The following is a 24,239-nucleotide window of genomic DNA, read 5'->3' as shown; positions in this document are numbered from 1 at the left end:
TATTTCCCTCTGCAGAATGCAAATAAATTCATATACTTTCCACAATGTGATTTTCCGGATTTAATTTGTGATGTGCTATCTCTCACTGTTACCAATAACCTACCCTTCAATTATGGGCTGCTCATGTCTTTGTCAGTGGGCAAACTTACAAAATCAGCAAGGGATCAAATACTTATTTCCACCACTGTATGTATTTAAAAGTATTATAGTAATATTAATTACTGTATATCTGTTATTAGACTTTGAAAAAAATGTATATTAGCAAAGATTCCGGGATAGTATTGTTCCCAAGTGCAAGATACGCAAGAAATAAATTTATTATCCTATGCCAGTTCAAGCCACTGCCACATTACCCAGTAGCTGTTTTGATACAAAACAAAATTATAATTATTTACTGTAGACAAAAAAAAAAAACCCAAAAAAAGATTATCCCACTGCTGCAAGCAGCCCACATCACAGCTGCTTTGGCAGAGACACTGTATGAGTTTGATCCTGCTCTTCTGTTGCCATACAGACAAATGTATAAAGTTTATGCTGACCTCTCCAGTAGAAGAGAAATCCATTTGGAATGCTTCCTATTTTTCTTTTTTTGTTTAATGTCCAGTATTGATGACACACTGCTTCCTGTTTTATTGTTCCAAATCTGTAACACTGACCACAGACATCTGCTTTCTCTGCTCCTGGCTTCACAGGTCAGAAGTGAAACAATTCACCCTGAAAGTTCACCTTGCTGGAGTGCAATTCAGTGGGAGTGGGCATGGCTAAGTCACACTTTCCCTGTCCCTCTTCCAAATCATTTCCAAACGTTGGCAAGCAAGGGAAGCAGGGCCTGGGTGCGACTGGAGTCTGTGTTCTTATTCTGTCTCCCATGCAGGCAGGTTTTGTTTCGGATCCTCAGATACGTGAATCATTTTCTTTAAAAAAGTGAGGCTTTTGCATTTCCCTGAATGAGGTCCTTCTATGGCTTAAAGCTTGATAGTCGCAGCTGCTGTAAAACAAAAAGTACTCTGAACAAGCAGGGGATGCTTTCAGGAGTGGACATCATAACGCAAGGGCAGTCGTCCCCGAGGTCTGCCGTTTGGTGCAGATAATTTCTTTTGCATGGCGGGTCTCGTTAAAATGCCTTGCCGCAGAGGCCGGGAAAGCAGACCTTGTAATGGTAGAATGACTGAACTCAACTGCTCAACACTGGGTTACAATATTGGTTTTTTCTCCGATGTTCTGGTTTGGAACGTCTGGTGAAAGGAAAGCAACTGCAAGCATGTTTGTCATTTCGGATTCCTCTGATGTGTCGTGGTCCGTCGGTCTTTCCATCTGAACCGTGGCATGCCGCTGCCTGTCAAACAAATACAATGAGAAGAATATTAAGGATACTCACGGCTCCTTTTAGTAAGTGGCGGTAAAGCCCAATGCGGGCTTACCGTTCCCTAAATAGTAAGTACCGCCAGGCTACCACAGCAGCCCGGCGGGACTCCCCCCTCCCCCCCCCCACCAGCACGCTGTCATTTCCAGCGCTACAAAAATGTATTTATTTTTGTAACGCTGGAATGTACCCGGCGCTAATATCCAAGATGATTTCCTGAGCATTATTACGTGATTTTTGGATCTCTGATTAGACCACGGCAAAGTCTCGTCCCTGGTTTACTAAATATTTCTAAAGTACAGCTGGGTCACATTTTGTTGATACGACCTTAGACATTAATACTCACACCCGTGTCTGTGAAATGACGCAGATTCCCAGTAACGCAAGAATCAGGACAACGATCAAGGCACCCAAACCACCTGGAAAACAGGAGCACACGGAAGTTTTATGTTGGGCTTTAAACGACGGCACAGAAAAAAAGGATGAATGCCAATAAATGTGACTGAACTCTTACCAAGGGAATACAAGCGTTTCAATGGATCTGCCTCTGCAAAAATTAAAGAGATGTTTAATAAGACTTGATATACCGCATATTCCCAAGTACAAGGGACTAAGCAGTGTACAATAAAACGAGAAGCCCAATGTTGCACGGGGCACCTACATCAGAAACTGGAAGACCAAGCCGGGACGTTCACAATTTCCTGGCTATTTTACAAATGGCCTGCTGAACACGGAGCTTTTTGTAAAATACGCCTAGGTCCATGGGGAAACACAGGTGTATGTCCCGAAATGTGAAGTGGGAGCAAACATTAAAAAAGTGTATGTTCCTAAAAAGAGCAGGCATCACTTAGAAGCTTCTCCCTGCAAACGTCAGTTCTTATGCATAGAAGTGCTGATTTTGCAACCTAGATGTATGTGTGAACGCTGTATCTCGGAAAACTAAACGTATAGCAGTAGCCATTTAAGGAACAGGGGCAGCCCGACCACTAGGCCACCTGAGGCGGGGGCCTCAGGCGGCACTCTTCAGGAGCGGCATCTTGGGGGGGGGGGGTGGCGGCTTCCTGGTGTTTTCCAAACCCGACAGCAATTCTCATACGCCTCCTCCAACAACATTTTTAAAATATTTTAGTGCGCAGGTAACATGCATAAATTTGGAACTTACCACAGGACCAGGAACTGGCCCAAGGCAAGATGTTGCCTGAGGCAGAGCTTACACGCCGCCCCCCCCCCCCACCCCACCGGGCCAAGATAACCCCCTTCCGGGCATTTTACTTCGTCATGGTGATGTTCCAAACCCAGCAGTGGAGGCGATTTCCATACGCTGCCCTGCCGCCACAGCACCCGCCTCTTCCCTTTACTGCGGCCGCCTGAAGTAACTTCCTGTTTTGCTCAGGCAGCCGCAATAAAGGGAAGAGGCGGGTTAACAGACGAACTAGCACACGTTAATAGCTGTCCAAGCATGCCAACTGGTTTTGTGTTATTTTGAAAACACTCTAATTTACCCGTTAAGGACACAGGCAGAGAACGGGAGAGGAGAATATATTGCAGTTATTTCGTATCAGCTACCATGAGCTGACAATTTTTCAGTTAACACAGATCCAATTAGTGCCTCCTAAATAGCAAATGCTAAGTAAATCCATGCTAACTGCGACCAGGGTACCACATGCTAATGGACACTTTAACGTCTGGCCTGCAAAAGAAGTGCTGGGCACATCCCCAATTAGAAGCCGACTGAATTTTGGCTTCGGTTTTAGATTCGGCACGAAACTGACCCGAAATCTGGGTTCAGGTTTTGGCCGAAAATGCCTTTGCATTTTCAGTAGAAACCGAACCGTGGCCCCGCCCTCTGCAGCTGCCACGGGAGGTTGCAGCCGCCATTTTGGGATTGGAACTACCATGGGCAGGAGCAATCCCCAGTCGCTCCTGCTCATGCCATTTCCAAGGGTGGCTCGGGTGGGGGGGGGGGGGGGGGGGGGGGGGGAGGCTGGCTGAGGGGGACGGATTTGTGGCAGGGCGGGGCCACCATTTCAGCCGAAACCAAGTGGTGAATTTCAGCTGTGGATTCTGTTGTGGCTGGAACCAAAACCGCTGGTTTCAGTCAGCCTCTACTCCCAATAGCTGCTGTGTTACATTTGCAATTATCACACGTTGATTTATGGCATTAGGGCAATAACTGAAAAATCTAATGCACTTCAGTAAAAGGTTACGTGAGCATCCATCAACTTTGCCTCAGTGAAAACTACTACTACAAAACACTTCTAATATTAAAAAGTGGAATTTTCTTTAATACTGAGAAATTATGGGGTCCTTTTACTAAGGTGTGCCGAAAAGTGGCCTGCGCTGGTGTAGACACAGGTATTGGACGCGCGCAGGTTCATTTTTCAATGCACCTGCAAAAAAGGCTTTTTTTTGTTGGGGGGGGGGGGGGGGGGTTCTGAAAATGGACATGCGGCAAAATGAAAATTGGCATGCGTCCATTTTGGCCCTGACACCTTACCGCCACCCATTGACTTAGCAGTGACGAGCGACCACCAGGACCCTGACAACGGCGCCACGTGCTCGCATCGCCAGACGCGGAGTCGAAAGAAGCACGGAACGCAGCGGCGTAGGTGCCCACAAGATGGGCCCCAGGTGACCCGGTGCACACCAGCAGTGGTAACCCGGGGCTGCTAACCACACTCGCTCGTATCATGGAACCCCTGCGTCCTACATTCTCCAATGAAGATATAGTACTCTCCAGCCACCCAACCCTGATCAAAAATTGTTCTCGTCCTGCAATTTAACTGTCTCCCTTAGACCCCTACCTCAAACCACAGATACAGCATTCAGAATTACGGAGTCTCTGCGCCCTGGAGCATCACTTCTGAACATCTGACTGTGAGTAAAATATCTGCATCTATTCACTAAAGAAACCCACGATAAGAAAGTGACCCAGGTGTGTTTGGTGTGCCACTGCTCACTCCAATGAGACCGTCTCCTCACAGTGAAAACAATTAGCCGATAGGAGACAATTTAAATAAGAACCTCACCCCTCCCTATTGTACACGGTCTACTACCAGCCCAAACTGTGCCAATCCAAAATGAATACCATCAAATCACTCCTAGTAATCTACTCTTTATCACTGATCCACATTGACCACCCCACTCGCAGAAAACAACATCATACCGATATTACACAATTATCAAAGACTGTCCAGATACCCCACAACCCACCAAACTGACAATAAACAAAACAATGGAAGAATACCAACATGCGGACAACACCAACAGAACAGAAAGAAAGGTCATAACAACCACACAACACCAAACTTAGAAGCCCCATACCAAAAAACTCAAGTGGGCTACATCAACGCCAGATCCGTTGTAAACAAAACAACAGTAACAGACAGGATCACATCAGAAAACCTTGATCTAATTTTCATCAACGAAACCTGGATCCATGATCAAGAGGACCCCATAATCTTTGACCTTTGCCCCTCAGGATACAAAATCACTCACTGGACCAGAAAGGAAAAGAGAGGCGGAGGTATAGCATTAATCTACCGATCCCACTTCACCACCGAAACCATTGCCGAGTCCATAACATCCCAACTTGAAATTGCCTCATCCAGAATCCACAACAAATCCCTGCTTGATCACCTGAACTGTGTCTTGTTCTACAGACCACCAGGTAACTGGAACGAAAGCCAGTCAAACTTCACGGACTTCATCTCAAATACTTGCATTACCAACTCCAATATACTAGTATTAGGAGACATCAACCTTCACCTAGAAGACCCAAACTCTACCAACGCATGTGAATGCAAGGAATTCCTCAACCTATGGGATCTCAAATGGCCACGCATGCAAACAACCCACGTCAAAGAGCACACACATGGTTCACAGACCAGAACCTGATAATAACAGACATTAAATGGTCAGAAACACCTTGGACCGATCACTACAAACTAAACCTATCCCTAAATTGGCGGAAGAAGGGCTCATACCATATACAAGAACATACAACCTACAGCACAAGAGACTAAACAGACCCGAAAACATTCTGGCAGCAGATATACAATAACGAATGGACAGCACATACAGACTCCATAAACTACCTCTCTGAATGGGACAAAAGATGCAGAAGCATACTAGACAAAATAGCACCCCTACGAACAAGAACATCACGAAGACATAACTCAATACCATGGTTCAACGACGAACTGAAAAAACTAAAAACACAAACCAGGAAGCTTGAACGAGCATGGACAAAAATAAAAGATGATCACACACTCAACGCTTGGAAACAATTGCAAAGAAAATACAAATACGCAATAAGACAGACCAAAAAGGTCATATTATAAAACTAAAATAGAACCAGCTTACAAAGACACGAAAAAACTATACCAACTCGTACACAAACTACTAGACACTACCTTGGTCACCACAACCAATACAGACATCCCAACGGCAGACAAACTTGCCAAATACTTCAATGAAAAAATTGTAAAACTATGCAACACACTTCCTCAGAACACTACCAATATCGAAAACTTCATCAATGGTCTGGACCCAACCTTAGGAGAATACCCAGTGGACCAAACCTGGTTAAACTTCACTCTCCTCTCGGCCGAAACAATTACCCATGCGAGCCATTGCAAATTGGACACCTGCCCCATCTATCTAATAAAATCCACCCCCTGACCACTTCATAACAGACTTCACACATCCCACCTAAACTTCATGCTCCAACAAGGTCTCTTCCCTAAGGAAAATGGTAACATTCTACTCACCCCTATACCAAAAGATACCAAGAAAAATATAAATGAACTCACCAATTACCGCCCAGTAGCATCCATCCCACTAGCAGTCAAACTGATGGAAAGTATGGTAACCAAACAACTTACTGATTACATAAACAAAATCTCCATATTACATGAATCACAATCTGGATTTCGCCCCCTCCATAGCACTGAAACAGTACTAACTACTCTCCTAGCCAAATTCAAGCAGGAAATAGCAACAGGTAAAAGCATACTTCTCCTCCAATTCAACATGTCTAGTGCATTCAACATGGTAAACCATAATATAATATTAAGACTCCTAGACTATTTCGGGATTGGTGGAAATATACGTAGCTGGATCAAGGGTTTCCTAACCACCAGAACATACCAAGTGAAATCAAACTCAAACATATCATCACCGTGGAAAGCAGACTGCGGAGTACCTCAAGGATCACCACTATCACCTATCCTCTTCAACCTAATGATGACCCCACTAGCAAAGTCCTTAGCCATCCAAGGCCTCAACCCATTCATCTATGCAGACGAAGTTACAATATACATTCCTTTCAAACATGACCTGACAGAAATCACCAACGAAATCAAGCTCAGCTTGAATACCACGAACTCATGGGCAAATGCATTCCAATTAAAACTCAACACAGAAAAAACACATTGCCTCATCCTCTCATCCCAACACAACAAGAACAAACCCATAAATGTAAACACCCCAGATTACACCCTCCCTATCTCAGATAGCTTGAAAATGCTCGGGGTCACAATCGACTGTAACCTTACACTCGAGAGCCAAGTGAACTCTACAACCAAGAAAATATTCCACTCTATACAGAAACTCAAACGCGTGAAAATTCTTCCCGAGGGAAACATTTCGCAACCTGATACAATCAATGGTATTAAGCCATGCTGACTACTGCAATGGAATCTATGCGAGATGCAAAGAGCAACTCATAAAGAAACTTCAGACCGCTCAAAACAAAGCAGCCAGACTTAACTTCTGGAAATCACTAAAGACCAACCTATTCGAAAAGGCATACCCTACCAACCCAACTTAAGTGCCTGAACCCTACAACACAACGTAACCAAAGCTCGTAATGAACACTATATAACTCTCCTTCCCTATGATTCCCAATGTGTCTGTAACATATGAACATTATTCGATTACAACATCACTTTGTATTTGTTTCTCTACTGGAGTTGGAGAACGCTTTCACGGTACTATGTAAGCCACATTGAGCCTGCAAATAGGTGGGAAAATTTGGGATACAAATGTAACAAATAAAATGTGTTAACCGAGTGGTATTCATCAGTGTGACTATAATGCCGATTAAAGCCCGGTTAGCGCCACACGCCAGAAATTTTCTGGCATGCGTAAAAGATTAAATTACCACCCGTGCCACGTGGTAGCTGGGCGGTAGTTCCGAACTGTCGAGCGTAGGCGCCTATGTAGCTTAGTAAAAGGGCCCCCATGAGTAGTAGCTCTCTGTGCTACAGCACTGTAGTGTCCATGGGACGTCTATTTCTCTGTTAAAGGGCTTTGCAGATATTCTTAAGTGAACTTTCCAACCTTGAAGGGCAGAGCTGCTGGTTGCGATCCTCGACGGGGAGCTGTCTTCAGTAAATGGCTGTGGTGTGCTCTGCTCCATGGGCAGAGAGCTGGGGCCCGTCGGGGGCCAGGAGGTAGCATTTGCTGTTGTTGATGGAGTGATGGCTTCTCTTGGGACTACAGACGTTCTTGTCATCGCTTGAGTAGAGCTTGCCCTCGACGGCTGAGAGGCATAGCCTGTCGGCCGTGGAGTGATGATGTCTGTAGGAGATGGAGGGAAAGTCTTTGTTGTCAGGTAAGTAGGTTTTGTGGTTGGCAAACCTTCCACAAAGGCAGCAGTTGTTGCAGATGCCAGTGATGTATCCCCTAGTGAAATAAATCACAGTTCTTAATTTCATCCAAAAAAAAACATTGCAGAATTCCTAACTGTAGTAATACAGATGCTTTTTGGTTTCTAGACAAGGTGGACACAGAATACGAGAGCAGATAACGACCAGACATGTCATGTCCGTTTTCCTATCCTGTTACAGTGCCACAGACCTTACTGCATCTCTGATCTTATCACCTCCCTCACAGGCAGATGATCAAAAGCCCCACGCTGTTCCAAACAGTGCTCTAACAATAGCGCTGGAACAGTGCAGGGCTTTAGCGCACCTATGATCAGAGATAATTGCATGCAAATTTAAGCACACAATTCTCTCTGATCATGGGGTAGAAGTGCGGGAGGATTGTGCCTGAGCCCCTTTTACACCCCGGTCATCCAGCGGGCCAACCGATTCTTTTGCCGGTTTCCTGCTTTTAATGTATCTAAAAAAAATTCTTACTATCAGTTTTCGCCTCTAACGCTATCTTTCTTTCAAAATCCTTCTTTGCCTGTCTTATCAGCGCTTTGCATCTGACTTGACATTCCTTATGCCACTTCTTATTTTCCTCATTCGGTTATTTATTTATTTTGTTTTTATATTTTATTTATTTATTTGCATTTGTATCCCACATTTTCCCACCTATTTACGGGCTCAGTGTGGCTTACAATACATTGTGAATGATGGAAATACAATTTGTTGCAGTACGATTATGGGTTACATTGTGAAGAGTTATGGGAAGACAGAGTAAAGTCAGGATATCATTTAGGAACAGAACATCATTAGGGAATAGAACAATGGAATATAACAGTGGGGAATTGAGAGGGCGATAAAACAGTATCAGGGAACCTAAAGGTCTACAATTTTGTCTGTGGGTAGAGTTTTAAGAGTGGTGAAGATATGGGGGAAGAGAATTCAGAAGAGAATGTATTGATGCGTATCTATTAGTGTGTATGGACTTCATGTGTTTTGATCCTTGCAGTAGATTTTCTCAAAGAGATAAGTCTTTTTTTAATTTTTTTTTTAATTGACCGTTTGTATTTATTATATACACACACATATTTGTATTTTCTTAATGTATGTCAATTGTTTATAGATCCCTGACGTAGGCTTTTTGATTTATTGTAAGCCACATTGCGCCTGCTCATGTGGGAAAATGTGGGGTAGAAATGCACTAAAATAAATAAACACAGTGCTGTGTCGGATCCTGAAGAAAAAAAAAAAAAAGATTGTTTTCCATTATATTCCTCAGCCTGCTGTCTTTCTATGGAACTGCTGATCACACTACTCCTTCCTTTGGTATTCTTTGACATAGTGGTACACGGTCCTCCGCTTTTGCGGTGTTCCTCCTATGTTTTTAGCTACATAAGTATTGCCACACTGGGACAGACCAAAGGTCCATCAAGCCCAGTATCCTGTTTCCAACAGTGGCCAATCCAGGTCACAAGCACCTTGCAGAAACCCAAAGAGTAGCAACATTCCATGAAGAACTGCAAAGAATAGCAAGATTCCATGTAGAACCCCAAAGAGTAGCAACATTCCATTCAGAATCCCAAGTACAAAAGTAATGCCGAAGGTCCATCAAGCCCAGAATCCTGTTTCTAACAGTGGCCAATCCAGGTTACAAGCACCTGGCAAGATCCCAAAAAAGTACAAAACATTTTATGCTGCTTATCCCTGAAATAAGCAGTGGATTTTCCCCAAGCTAACCACTCTGAACTGTTAATTTATTTATTCGTTTGTTGCATTTGTACCCCACATTTTCCCACCTATTTGCAGGCTCAATGTGGCTTACATAGTACCGTCAAAGGCATTTGCCCATTCGGTTGATAACAAGTACAAAGTTGAAAAGTGATCGTATGAGGTATATGTGGAGGGTCGGGAGGGATGAAGATTGCGTGTTGTCCAATACGGTCAAAGTCATGCTGTGTTGCTGGGTGAAGAGGTTTACATGGGGTCACTGGGGTAGGCCTCTTTGAAGAGGTTGGTTTTTATAGTGATTTCCTGAAGTTTAGGTGGTCGTGGATTGTTTTCAGGGCTTTTGGGAGGCCATTCCATAGTTGTGCGCGTATGTAGGAAAAGCCGGATGTGTAAGTTGTTTTGTATTTCAGTCCTTTGCAATTTGGGTAGTGTAGGTTTAAGTAGGATCTTGACAGTCTGACTTTGTTTCTTATTGGTAGATCAATAAGGTCTATCATGTATCCTGGGACAACGCCGTATATGATTTTGTGGACTAAGGTGCAGATTTTGAAGATGATCCGTTCTTTGATTGGGAGCCAATGCAACTTTTCACAAAGAGGTTTGGCGCTTTCGAAGAGTGTTTTGCTGAATATCAGCCTGACTGCTGCATTTTGGACGGTCTGGAGTTTTTTTACGAGTTGTTCTTTGCAACCCGCCTAGATTCCGTTGCAGTAATCTGCACGACTTAGAACCATTGATTGTATTAGGTATCGAAAGGTTGGTCTTGGGAAGAAAGGTTTTAATCGTTTGAGCTTCCACATTGAATAGAACATTTTCTTTGTTACAGAGTTTATTTGACTCACAAGAGTAAGGTTGCGGTCGAGTGTGACGCCAGGTATTTTCAAACTGTCTGAGGTGGGGAGTGGTATGTAAGAACTAGCAAACAGATTAACTACCTCCCTCCCCGGGAACTTGTTTAGACCTGGAAGGCCCTTTATTTCATGCATATGAAAAAGCCATCTTGTACTTACTTATGCATGTTATATTCGGCACGGTCCAGTACATTTTCCCACTCGTTTCGTTTTTCTTGCAGATAATGAGGCTGGAGGTCCCAGCTTTCCTCTTGTAACCAGTTTGGCATGCGTACCTCAGTTTCCGTCCTTCAGAGAAATCCTCGTCTTCGAAAGTATTGGTGTTAGTAACCATCTCTGGATGTCCACATATTTCTGTCATAGAAATGGAACATGTTAAACGGCACAGACCAAGCAGACCAGATAAAAAAAGTCAAACCAAATATTTATGGGAAGAACATAAATTCAAACTGCCCGACACAGGCTGTGTTTCGCCCACATTAGGGTTGCGTCAGGGGGCTCTAAGTGCTGGCACCGAAAAATATCGCCACTATGGTTTGACTAAAACATCCTGAAGATGATAGCATCAGCTTAAAAAAAAAAAAACAGAGTCTCTGCAGGCAGTGTTACCGTAGCCACAGGTGGGCCTGGGTGGGCCGGGGCCCACCCAACATTAGCACACGTTTAGCGGTAGCCTGTGCAGATCCCAAGCTCCACCAGCTGAAGACTTCAACCTGATGGTAACAAAAACGCGACTGTCCACAATACTGGCACCTGCGCATGCCTGCTACAGACTGCCAAGGTGGAAAGAAGCGTTTTTTTCACCAGCTGAGATCATTTTTTTTTTTGGTGGGGGGAGAGGGTGAAGGGAACACTTGGTGCCCACCTACTTCTTGCCTAGGCCCACCCAAAATCTGTTGTCTGGCTACACCTCTGGCATAACCTGATCTGCTTGGTCCTGTGCCATTGTTTTGGACTTTGCAGATGGTTTGTCCTGTTGGTTTTCTGAGGTAGCTGAAGGCAGGACACCTACAAATTACGCCTGCTTCTGTTTCAGGCTGGCTTGGAGTCCCCTGTGACATGGGGGCCCAGAGAAATTGCCCTGGCTGCCTGCCCTAATGTAGGCCCTGTCTGAAGAGGGTGGGGGGGGGGGGGGGGAGGAGGACAGACATTTTTCTGGTTAAAAGTTTCTTGTTTGTGAATCAGTTCCTGGCTGCAGTTTTCAGTTAGCTTTTTTCCTATGTGGTGGAGTGGAACTGGGTTCAATTACCACTGCAGCTCCTTGTGACTTAACCCTCCATTGCCCCTGGTACAAAATAAGTATCTGAATATATGTAAACCGCTTTGAATGTAGTTGCAAAAACCTCAGAAAGGCGGTATATTAAGTCCCTTACCTTTCCCTATTTGAGATTCTACATGGAATGTTGCTATTCCACTAGCAATATTCCATGTATCTGTGAGTCTGACGTCCTGCAGGTACGTGCAGGACGTCAGACTCACAGAAACAGAAGCCTGTGCGGCCGCGTTGCTGAACTGCAAGGGCAGGCTTCTACACGGAATGTTGCTAGTGCAGGAGTAGCCTAGTGGTTAGTGCAGTGGACTCTGATTCTGGGGAACTGGGTTCAATTCCCACTGCAGCTCCTTGTGACTCTGGGCAAATCACTTAACCCTCCATTGACCCTGGTAGAAAATAAGTACCTGAATATATGTAAGCCGCCTTGAATGTAGTTGCAAAAAAACTCAGGCTTTATATCAAGTCCCATTTCTCTTTCCTGATGGATCTCATGCTTTAAAAAGCAGTATGAATGACAATTTTAATCTAGGGATCTTCTTGAGGATGGGATTTAGTGGCTTGTTGCTACAGATCACACTACTACAATGGTTCTCAACCAGTAAGTTTTTCAGGGTATCCACAATGAAAATGCATGAGATATGCAAGATTTGTATACTTCGCCTCCACTGTAAGCAAATCTTCTGCTCAGTGTATGGTGGAAGCCAAAAAAGTAAACAGGATGCTAGGAATTATTAGGAAAGGAATGGTTAAATAAGACCAAGAATATTATAATGCCCTTCTGTATTGCTCCATGGTGTGATCTCACCTTGAGTATTGCATTCAGTTCTGTTCGCTGCATCTCAAAAAAGGTATAGAGGAATTAGAAAAAATTCTAAATAAAGCGACCAAAATGATACAGGGGATGGAACTCCTCTCATATGAGGAAAGGCTTAACAGGTTAGGGCTCTTCAGTTTGGAAAAAGAGACGATTGAGGGGAGGTATGATTGAGGTCTACAAAATCCTGAACAGGTAAAAGTGAATCGATTTTTCTTTTTTTTTTTTTTTTTTTTTTAATTTTTAAATATTTTATTGAGTAACATCACAATACAAACATTGGAGTCATGAACAGTTTTTATCCCAGATATATCTCCCTTCCCTCCCTCCCCACCCACCCCTTCTCCCCTTCCCCCCCCCTCCCCCTTACTCCAACTGTCCTGCTTGGGTTAAATGATGAAATCGAGACCACAGTTCAGAAGCTGGGTTGTACATGCCCACTCGTTTGTCCGTAAGCTGCTCAAATTCTCCAACCATGGAGAGTTTCAAAATCCAGTCCAGTTGTGATGGTGCTCTTTGCTGTTTCCAATGCAGAGCAATGACACTCTTAGCCGCTGTTAGGCACATCCTCTTAAGACGCCTCTGCCATTTATTACCTCTCCTGTTACCCAGTCCGAGCAGACACCATTGTGGCGTACACTTGAACTGCGTATTCGTGTTTTCAGAGATTTTTTTCGTCACAAATGTCCAAAATGGTCTCAGGATACGACAAGACCACCATATATGGAGAAAAGTCCCCTCCTCATCACCACATCTCCAACAGAGTGAGGAGACCAGGGGAAACATGGCGTGTAAACGCTGTGGAGTATAGTACCACCTTGACAATACCTTAAAAGCATTTTCCTTTAACAATACACAGTTTGAAGCTTTTTTAACTTCTGTTACTATAGCTTTCCACTCATTTATCGTAAATTCCTGCTGGAGGTCGTGTTCCCATTGCATCATGTAATTACATTTCTCAAAAGATCGACCTCTAATAAATTTATACAGCAAGGAGATAACTTTGCCCATTTTCCCCAAGGACCCCCACAAATTTTCCAATTCTTCATAATCTTCCGGATCCCTCCTCAACCACCCTTGTTGGCTCATGTAATGTTTGACTTGTAGATAGAAGAAACTATCCCCTGCCCCACCCCCACATTGTTCCTGAATCTCATCTAGTGGCCTTAACTCCCCGACATCTAAAAGATCTCTAAAGCATAACAGCCCCTCATCCGCCCACCAGCCCGCGACCCGATGTCCCTTACCTGCTGGGAAAGCTGGTTCCCCCCCTATATGTGCTAATGTGGAGGTGTGTCTATTCTGCCAAAACCGTGTTCTAAAGGAGGCCCATAATAACAACAAGTGTTTAACAAAGGGGTTCATTGTCATCTTTCCATATAGCCTCGTCTCTATTGAGGCCCAGAGAACTGATTTTAGATTATGTCCCCTTACCATTCCTTGATCTAATAGAGCCACCACCGATGGAGACTCTTGACTCCATGCCACTACAAACTTCACCTGTGCAGCCCAAAAATACCATTCCAAATTTGGTACACCTCTACCCCCCAGGTCCACCGACCTCCACATCAATTTCTTATTTAATCTATGTGTTCTGCCCCCCCATATAAATTTCAAAATCTCCCTCTGTATCCTTTGTAGTTCTTTTTTAGGTATCTGTATGGGCAAGGTCTGAAACAGGAACAGGATTCTGGGCAAGATATTCATTTGTACTGAGGCTATTCTTCCCCACCAAGATAACCAAGTCCCTTTCCAACCCACCATGTCTCTACAAACCTGTTGAAATAAAGGATCATAGTTAAGATGGTATAGTTGGCTCAGATCCGCGGGTATCTGAACCCCTAGATATTTAATACTCCTCTTATTAAGGCGAAACGAAAACCCCCTAATAACCTCAGAAAGGCGATCTTGTGAAATAGCCACCCCCAGCACTTCAGACTTATCGTAATTAATTTTATACCCCGAGATCTTACCAAATTGATTTAGCTCCTTTACTAGATTTGGAAGGGTCAGTATTGGATTCATAACAAAAAATAGGATGTCATCAGCAAATAAGGCCAACTTATGTTCTCTGCCAGCTACTGTAATTCCTTTTACATCTCTCATCTCCCTTATCCTTTGCGCCAATGGTTCAATCGCCAACGCAAATAACAAGGGAGACAACGGGCAGCCCTGCCTTGTCCCCCTCTTTACCTGAAAAGCTTCCGAATAGCCCCCATTCACCTTAATCCGCGCTATGGGTCTCTCATATAGGCGTTGTAACCATCCTATCAAGCCCTCCCCAAATCCCAGATGTTTCATGACTTCCCAAAGATAAGACCACTCCACCCTGTCGAAGGCCTTTTCGGCATCTGTACTTAACAATACCACAGGCCTCCCTCGTTGTTGGGCCTCCCAGACAAGATGAAGTGCCCTACGTATATTGTCAGCCACCTGTCTCCCTTCTACAAACCCTGATTGATCTGGGTGTATCAACTTTGGTAATATCTTCCCCACCCTATTTGCAAGGACTTTGGATAAAATCTTTACATCTAAATTGATTAATGAAATTGGCCTATATGACCCACAGACTGATGGATCCTTGCCTGGCTTCAGGATTAATGATATTCCCGCTTCATGCATACTGGTTGAGAGTGAGCATCCTCGAAAGCATGCATTCCCCACTCTCATTAATAGGGGACCCACCTCTCCAACAAATATCTTATAAAACTTGGCAGAATACCCATCCACCCCCGGGGCTTTCCCCCCTTTAAGCCCTTTAATAACCTGTTTAATCTCTTCTATATGGAAGGGAGCCTCCAATTTTGCGCAGTCCACCTCCGATAGCTTAGGTAAATGGAGATGGTGCAGTACTCTTCTAATTTCGTCTTTTTCAACGCCTAATTCACTCGTATACAATGTTTGATAAAATTGCAAAAATTGATCCCTGATGTCCTTGTCTTTATACATCAGCTGATCACCCTGTCCCTTGATTTTCGTGATCAGTGAATCTCTCTGTCTGTGGCGCAGACAATTAGCTAACATCTTCCCCGATTTATTCCCGAACTCAAAAAATTTGTGCTGGAGGCGCTTTCGCATAAATTCCACCTTTTCTACTTGTATTTGATCTAGAACCCCCCTCCACTTGCGAACCTCCCGCAGCTCCTCCTCCGTACCCCCCTCATGATGTTGGTTCTCCCAATACGCTAACCTCTCCCTGGCCTCCAGTTCCTTAGCCTCCCGTTCTCGTTTTTTCCTAGCCCCCCATTTAATTAGATGCCCTCGTACTACTGCCTTTAAAGCATCCCATAATGTTCCCTCTGAAACCACCCCTATATCATTCGTCGTACAATAATCTTTAATCACCTTACGGATGTCCTCACAAACCTTTTTCTCTCCTAGGAGCCCCTCGTTAAGTCGCCAGTATCGCTGCCTACCTTCTACTCCCAACCCTTTCAGGTCTATTTCCACTGGAGCATGATCTGAGATGGAAATAGATCCCACATCTGCATCTTTAATATGTTCCCAAAATGAACGGCTACACCATATCATGTCGATCCTCGTATAGGAACCTTGAGGATGTGAAAAGAATGTATATGCCTTCTGAGTCGGGTGCAGAAGTCGCCACACCTCCAGTAAGTCCAATGTCGAGGTAAGCGACTTCAGCCTCCGCGCATGGGACATATGTGGAGTGGTGGACCCCTTTGAGTGATCACTGGCAGTATTCCAAATGTTAAAATCTCCCCCCATAATCATTCCCCCCCTTTGAAAGTGAAGGAGCTCCTCCTTAATATGTGCAAAGAACTCTCCCTGTCCTGAATTGGGCGCATATATATTCACTATGGTCACTGCTGTCCCGTGCAGTCGCCCTCTAAGTGCTAAGCATCGTCCCAATTCATCTCTGTAAATGTCTTCAACTTCAAATGCAACCCCTCGTCGAATATAGATGGCTAATCCACCCACTTTACCCCCTCTTTTATCAAAATGCATTATACATTCACTATATGTCTTCTGATGTAAAAGATGGGCTTCCCTGCGCCTAATATGTGTCTCCTGCAGCAGGGCAATATCCCAGCCACTTTTCCGTAGTTCCCGAAACACCAGATTTCTTTTCCTTTGTGAATTTAACCCATTCACGTTCCAAGTCCCCACCCTCAACCCTCCCCCCCCCCCCCCCCCCCCCCCTTTGTTGCTGAGCGGTGTTGCTATCCGCCAGCTTAGAGACCTGAGGAAATAACCCCTCGCCAGAGCTGTCGCCCACAAACCTCCCTGTTTCTCCTTCCCCCCTCCCCCTAAGCCCTTCATTCCCCAGCCTCCAACATGTAACAAACTCTTTCTTAAAGCAAAACAGTGCAGTGCATTAAACAACCAACATTTCTACTCAAAACTGGATATTTCCAATAAAAGCTCGCCTTGTGACCTTTCTGGGCCTCTTGCAGCTTAAAACTTTATCTGACTAGAACCGGCAGTCTCACATACTTCCCTTCAGGGCACTCTGTCCTTGTCAGGCCTCCGTGGACCAGATTTTTTACTAGTTCCCGCCTTCTGCCAGGAAGTTCCTCTCCGTCCATTAGCTGTAGTGCCTGGGTTCCCTGTCTCGTCCTCTGGAGGCATGTTAGTACACCCCAACTCTTTCAGACATTTCCACGCTTCCTTCAATGTAGCTACTCGCCGCGTCTGGCCCTCCACTGTAAATTGGAGGCCGAAAGGGAACACCCAGCGGTATCTGTAATTTGACTGTTGAAGGTACTTGGTCAGATCCCGAAACTCTCTTCTTCTTTGCAATGTCCCCAGAGCCAGATCCTGGAACACTAATACTTTTTGATTGTCCCACGGGATCTCTCCCAGCTTGCGTGCTTTGCGCCAGATTATGTCTTTAATCCGATAGTCTTTAAAGCATACCACTATATCTCTGGGCTGCTTATCTCTTCGAGGTCCCAGGCTCCTGTGTGCTCTATCTAGCAATATCACAGTGTCTTCCTCAGATATTGGTGCCTCCTCAGCTGCTGTCAGAATATTTGCACAGATTTCTTTAACAACTTTGGCACAGTCCATATTCTCTTCTGTTTCAGGGACCCCCTTGAATCTTAAATTATTCCTCCTGGACCTATTCTCTAAGTCCTCCAGGTCCAGTTGCATTTTTTCTTTTTCTGCACGCAGTGCTTTAACTTCCGATTGTAGTTCCACTATGTCTCCCTCCACGTGCTCCAGCACCTCCTCTGCCTGCTCCACCCTGGATCCGATGTCTCTCACCTCCTTTTGAATATCAGCCACTGCATCTTTAATCGTTTTCCGCACTGCCACCATCTCCGCTTTGAGCGCTTTAAACCATCTCGCTACCTCTTGCTTGGATAGCTCGGATTCGCTTTCCTGCTGCTCCATCAAACCCTCAGTCTCGGAGCCCGAGTCCGCATCCGCCATTTTGTTTTTTACTTTGCGCGGTGTGCGGCTCGAGGTCGCCGCTCCGTCCCGCTGATCCGCTATAAATTTAAATTTTTCCAGGCGTTTGCGAGTCGCCATCGGTCCCCGATCTCCACCACTCGATTTCGCGGTTGCGATCGCGGTATTTATGGGGAAATTCTCTGTTTCTTCTGCTGCTCCGACGGAGCTTAAAACTTAGGCAGCCATCTCTGCCGATGACGTCACTTCCTCCCCTCGATTTTTCACTCTTTCAAAACATTACAAAGACCAGGGGACTCACAATGAAGTTACATGGAAATACTTTCAAAACAAATAAGAGGAAATATTTTTTCACTCAACGAATAGTTAAGCTCTGGAACTCATTGCTGGAGGATGTGGTAACAGTGGTTAGGGGATCTGGGATTAAAAAAGGTTTGGACAAGCTCCCGGAGGAAAAGTCCACAGTCTGCTATTGAGATAGACAAGGGGAAGCCACTGTTTCCCTGGGATTGGTAGCCTGAATCTTGCTACTATTTGGGTTTCCCCTAGCTGTCTGTTCGTCTGTCCAATTTAGATTGTAAGCTCTGTTGAGCAGGGACTGTCTTTTCATGTTAATTTGTACAGCGCTGCGTAAGTCTAGTAGCGCTATAGAAATGTTTAATAGTAGTAGTAGTACTTGTGACCTTGATTGCCACTGTTGAAAGCAGGATACTGGGCTAGATGGACCATTGGTCTGACCCAGTATAGCTGTTCCTATGCTCCAATGACACTCACTGTCACATGCACAGGTAGGATATACCTGCTTAAAATTAAATCAAATACATCTGGCACCTCTGCTCTAGTCTAACATAAGAACATAAGTGTTGGAATGCTGGGACAGACCAAAGGTTCATCAAGCCCAGTATCTTGTTGCCAACAGTGGCCAATCCAGGTCACAAGTAACTCGCAAGATTCCAAAACAGTAAAACTGATATTATGCTGCTTATCCACAAATAAGCAGTTGATTTTCTGAAGTCCATCTTAATAATGGCTTATGGACTTTTCTTTCAGGAAATTGTTTAAACTCTGCTAAGCTAACTGCTTTTACCACATTCTCTGGCAACAAATACCAGAGTTTAATTACATGCTGAGTGAAGAAATATTTTGTCCAGTTTGTTTTAAATTTACTAATTTACGTGCCCCCTAGTCCTACTATTTCTAGAAACAGTAAACAAATGATTCATGTAATTTGAGATCCTCAGCCCACAATGCAGTGGCGTTCCTAGGGGGGCTGACACCCGGGGCGGATCGCCGATGCGCCCCCCCTCCGGATGCAGCGCCCCCCGGATGCAGCGTGACCCCCCCCCCCGGCGAAAGGACCCCCCCGTGAAGGAACCCCCCCCCCGGGGTGTACGCCGCTGGGGGGGGGGAGGGTGCGGCGCGTGCCTGTCCGTCATTCGTTCCATGCTCCTGCTCTGCCCCAGAACAGGAAGTAACCTGTTCTGGGGCAGAGGGAGCATGGAACGAACGATGGACAGGCGCGCGAGGCACCCCCCCCCCCCAGCGGCGTGTACCCGAGGCAGGCCGCACCCACCACCACCCCCCCCCCCAGGAACGCCACGGCCACAATGCCTGCGGCAGAGCATTCCACAATAAGGGCCCAACATTTAATATCATCACAGTGACAATGAGGGGGCATTTTCGACCGGGGGCGCCCATCTCCGAGGACGGCGCCGACCGTATTATCGAACGAGATGGGCGTCCCATATTTTGTTTCGATAATACAGTTGGGGGTGCCCAAATCTCAACATTTAGGTCAACACTAAAGATGGTAGACCGAAATGCTGAGATCGCCGGATTTGTAGATGGGCGCCCTCGGTTTTCACCAATAATGGAAACCGAAGGTGCCCATCTCAAAAACGAACAAATCCAAAGCATTTGGTCATGGGAAGGGTCAGGATTCGTAGGGCACTGGTCTCCCTCACATGCCAGGGCACCAACTGGGCACCCTAGGGAGCACTACAGTGGACTTTGCAAATTGGTCCCAGGTGCATAGCTCCCTTACCTTGGGTGCTGAGCCCCTCAAAACCCACTCCACACAACTATACACCACTACCATAAGCCCTAAGGGGTGAAGGGGGGCACCTACATGTGGGTACAGTGGGTTTCGGGTTGGGTTTTGAATGGCTCCTATTTTCCACCACAAGTGTAACAGGTAGGGGGGATGGGCCTGGGTCCACCTGCCTGAAGTCCACTGCACCCACTAAAACTGCTCCAGGGACCTGTATACTGTTGCGATGGACCTGAGTATGACATTTGAGGCTGGCAAAAAAAGTTTTTAAAGTTGTTTTTTTGAGGGTGGGAGGGGGTTAGCGACCACTGGGGGAGTCAGGGGAGGTGATCCCCGATTCCCTCCGGTGGTCATCTGGTCAGTTTGGGCACTTTTTTGGGACTTGGACCTGAAAAAAAAAGGGACCAAATAAAGTGGACCAAATTCTCGCCAGGGACCCTTCTTTTTTCCATTATCGGCCGAGGGCACCCATCTCTTAAGCACGCCCCTGTCCCGCCGTCGCTACCCTTCTGACCCGCCCCCGGGAACTTTGGCCATCCCAGCGACGGAAAGCAGTTGGCACCGGCCAAAATCGGCTTTCGATTATACCGATTTGGCCGGCGATCTCCTTCGAAAATAAGCTGGCTTGCGTTTATAACTCCCATCACTGTACGACAATATTAAATGATTATTTCAAGACAGAGGGGCACAGAGCTGTGAAAGTTCTGAAGCCTTTTCTCCTCCACATTGGTATACCCCACTGGAATGCAACTTTTGATTTCAGTATGTTGCTTTGTCATTAATTTCCTGCACAGTAACAGGTTGACTAAAGTCAGAAAGAAAAGAGGGCTCAATTTTTGCCCGTTTCCTTTTTTCACTTTGAGGACAGTGCACCTAAGGACAGCGACTTCAAAACAGTGGCATAGCCAGACCCAGTATTTTGGATAGGCCCTTCCACGTTCCCCCCCCCCCCCCCCCCGGCTTCCTGGAGATACAAAAATTAAAGGTTTTCACCTATCTTGCATCCAACATCTCTCCCTTCCCTCCTGTCTCTGAACCCCGTCCCTCCCTGTTGTACCTTAAAGGCATCCCCGGTGCCTGCAGTGATTCGTTTTTGATGCTTGCACCGGGCCCGCTGGCTTCCATCTGTTGCATCCCGCCAGACAGGAAACAGGAAATGATGTCAGCGAGGGAGGGAAGAAGCAGATGGAAGCGGCCAGCACACAAGCAGCAAAATTGCATTGCTGCAAGCACCGGGGACACCTGAAAGGTACACCGAGGAGAGATGGGGTTCAGAGACAGGAGGGTAGATGCCAGGATGCCATGGAGGAAAGAGAGGCGAGAGCAGTGTGGTGGGCCTGTGCTCATCCAGGCCCACTGTTTTAAAAGCGTAAATTATTACACAGAAACATAGAGGACCATAGAAAATGACAGCAGATAAGACCACGGGGTAAATATTCAACTGGTGGTGGTCAGTACCAAGCCCTGACATCGAATATCTGGGTTTGTGCAGCAGGGTAGCACTTAACTGCCTAAGTGAAACCAAAGACAGGACTGAGTTTGATGTGGTCTACTTTGGCCAGCTAACTTTTTTGAGTGCTGAGTACTGGCACATGGAGGGGGGGGGGGGGGAGGGGGATGGGACTATTCAGGAAATCTAGACTGCCCCAACTTGACATTTCGTCCTTTAGATTGTAAGCTCCTTGGAGCAGGGACTGTCCTTCTTTGTTAAACTGTACAGCGCTGCGTAACCCTAGTAGCGCTCTAGAAACGTTAAGTAGTAGTAGTGATATACTGCCTTTCTGTGGTTACAATCAAAGTGGTTTACATATTACATGCAAGTACTTATTTTGTCTTTAGTTAGGGCAATTGAGGGTTAAGTAACTTGTCCAGAGTCACAAGGACCTGCAGGGGGAATCAACCCCAGTTCACCAGGATCAAAGCCACTGCATAAAACGCTGACTCTGCTCCCCCCCCCCCCCCCCCCCGACCACCCACAAAATTGAGACTTTCAAGGTAACACAGTGGTTCCTGCAGGCACCCCAGCTAGTCAGGTTTTCAAGATATCCACAATGAAAATTCATGAGACAGATTTGCATGCAGCGGAGGTAGGCATGCAAATCTCTCCATTCATTGTGGATATCCTGAAAACCTGAGTGGCTGGGGTGCCTCCAGTCCAGGATCAGGTTTGGGAATCACTGGCCTGGCAGTTAAGTGGTGATATCCTGTCGCAATATACCCCCCCCCCCCCCAAGCAATTTAAGAGCCTGGAGGCTAATCCTGCATGATTAAATAACTTTTGAACATAGACTACCCAAGCTGCCCATCCATATGAGGGCAGTGGCATAGCCACAGGTGGGCCTGGATGGGCCAGGGCCCACCCACTAAGGGCTCAGGCCCACCCACTAGTAGCACATGGTAATGAAAATGCTGCTCTCCACAATACTGGCACCTTTGCATGCTCAGTTTTCAGTGCATGCCTGCTACAGACTACCAAGGTGGAGACTGGAGAGAAGCATTTTCCCACCAGCTGAGATATTTTTTTGATGTGGGGGAGAGAACATTTGGTGCCCACCCACTTCCCCCCCCCCCCCCCGGCTAAAAAAAATCCTCTCCACGTCTTCGCTCAGCTGCAGCAGCACTCCCTAGGCTAGGTTGCCCTCAGGTGGGTGGGACAGTTCAGTAAGTGAGCAGGCTGCCTTCGACTGCCACTGCCGGGTGATTTTAAGGTGGGGAAGGGCGGGCAGCACAAGGAGGAGGAGGAGGGGGGGAGAGAGATGCACCCCCTGTAAAAACTTCCTGGTTATGCTACTGATTTCCCCCCGATGTGTTTGTTTCGTGCAGACCAACGAGGGGGTAAAATTCAGAAACTAGGTAGGTGCGACTTTAATCTCTCAGGTCTCCTTAAACCTTGCATTATGAGGAGGAGGAGGAGGAGGAGTGCGGTCGGGGGATGGAGGAAAGGGGGGGGATGGAACAGGGCGAGGTAAAGGAAGAAGGGACAGAGATGGCGTAAGGAAAGGAAGAGGGTAAAAAAAAGTTATACAGGGTGGGTGGCGTAGAAGACAGAAGGAAGAGAAACTGGGTCGCTGTTGAAAGGAGGGAGGGGGAGGGAGAGGGAGAGGGAGAGGAGTTGTTCCTACCTGGCCGCGGCGACGGCTGGCTTTGCAGACCCAGGTGGGACAGGAGGATCAGGAGGAAGAGGGCACAGAGCAGAGCTCCGGGGGCCATTGGGGAGGAGGGGGGGCTTAGGGCTTCCTGCAGCCGTTTTCCTCTCCCGATCTCGGCCAAGAGCCCTTCAGCCAGGCCTGCAGCATGCAGGGGCAACTCCGCCCGTGCAGGGCAGCAGCGGCTGAGGTCCCATTCCCGCCCCTGCTTGCTGGACCCCACGGGCTCCAGAGACTCGGAGGCTGAGTTTGCACAAAGGGCTCCGCTTTCACTTTCTTTTCTGCAGTCGCCAGGGGAGATGGACTTGGAGAGAGGGGGCAGCGAAGTTAGGGTGGTTTATTAGAAGAATGAACTGGTGGCCGGTGTTGAGAAACACGTTTTAATTTGCCTGTGACAGCAGGAAGGGAGGGAGGGGCTGGGGCATGATGAATTTCACTTGACAAGCTGCAGCTGATGTTACATAGAAACAGAGAACATGACGGCAGATTTTCAAAGCACTTAAGCCTGCCAAAGTTCCCTAGCTTTGAAAATATGCAAATGACCCATCCAGGCTGCCCGTCCTCTGTAACCCTTAATTCTTCCTGTTCCTAAGCGGTCCCACATGCTTATCCCATGGCTTTTAAGATTCTGACACTGTCCTCCACCGGGAGGCCTTTCCACGCCTCCATCACCCTTTCTGTGAAATAATACTTCCTTAGGTTACTCCTAAGCCTATTCCCTCTTAACTTTGTCATATGCCCCCTCATTGATTTGAAAAAGGCTCTCTTCCTGTACATAAAAGCCCTTGAGATATTTAAATGTTTCTATCATGTCTCCTCTCTCCCTCCTCTCTTCCAGCGTATACACGGGGGTGTGCTGGTAAAATTTTAACAAGGGGCTCTCTCTCCGGCCCTGAAATTTGGGGGGAGGGGGGAATACATGCCTCTCTCTCCCCTCCCTTGTGCGGGCATGCTAGGCATACCTTTGCCGAGCCCC

General features: G+C 46.3%; 2 protein-coding genes across 2 annotated transcripts in view; one reads left to right on the top strand and one right to left on the bottom strand.

Annotated features, from left to right (window-relative positions):
- The window catches only part of RBM17 (RNA binding motif protein 17), a 241,413-nt gene that overhangs the window by 56,472 nt on the left and 160,702 nt on the right, over nucleotides 1–24,239 (top strand). The window lies entirely within an intron of this gene.
- On the bottom strand, nucleotides 245–23,618 carry IL15RA (interleukin 15 receptor subunit alpha). The gene is made up of 6 exons (XM_030217193.1): nucleotides 23,240–23,618; nucleotides 10,761–10,955; nucleotides 7,709–8,053; nucleotides 1,878–1,910; nucleotides 1,710–1,782; nucleotides 245–1,336 (listed from the first exon to the last, which is right to left on the bottom strand). Exons 1-6 carry the CDS (start codon nucleotides 23,325–23,327, stop codon nucleotides 1,183–1,185), a joined length of 888 nt encoding a protein of 295 aa, XP_030073053.1. The 5' UTR covers nucleotides 23,328–23,618; the 3' UTR covers nucleotides 245–1,182.

The sequence above is a fragment of the Microcaecilia unicolor genome, chromosome 10 (assembly GCF_901765095.1).
Source record: "Microcaecilia unicolor chromosome 10, aMicUni1.1, whole genome shotgun sequence".
NCBI lineage: Eukaryota > Metazoa > Chordata > Amphibia > Gymnophiona > Siphonopidae > Microcaecilia > Microcaecilia unicolor.
Note: the sequence above shows the minus strand (reverse complement) of the source record. Positions and strands in the feature narration are given on the sequence as shown.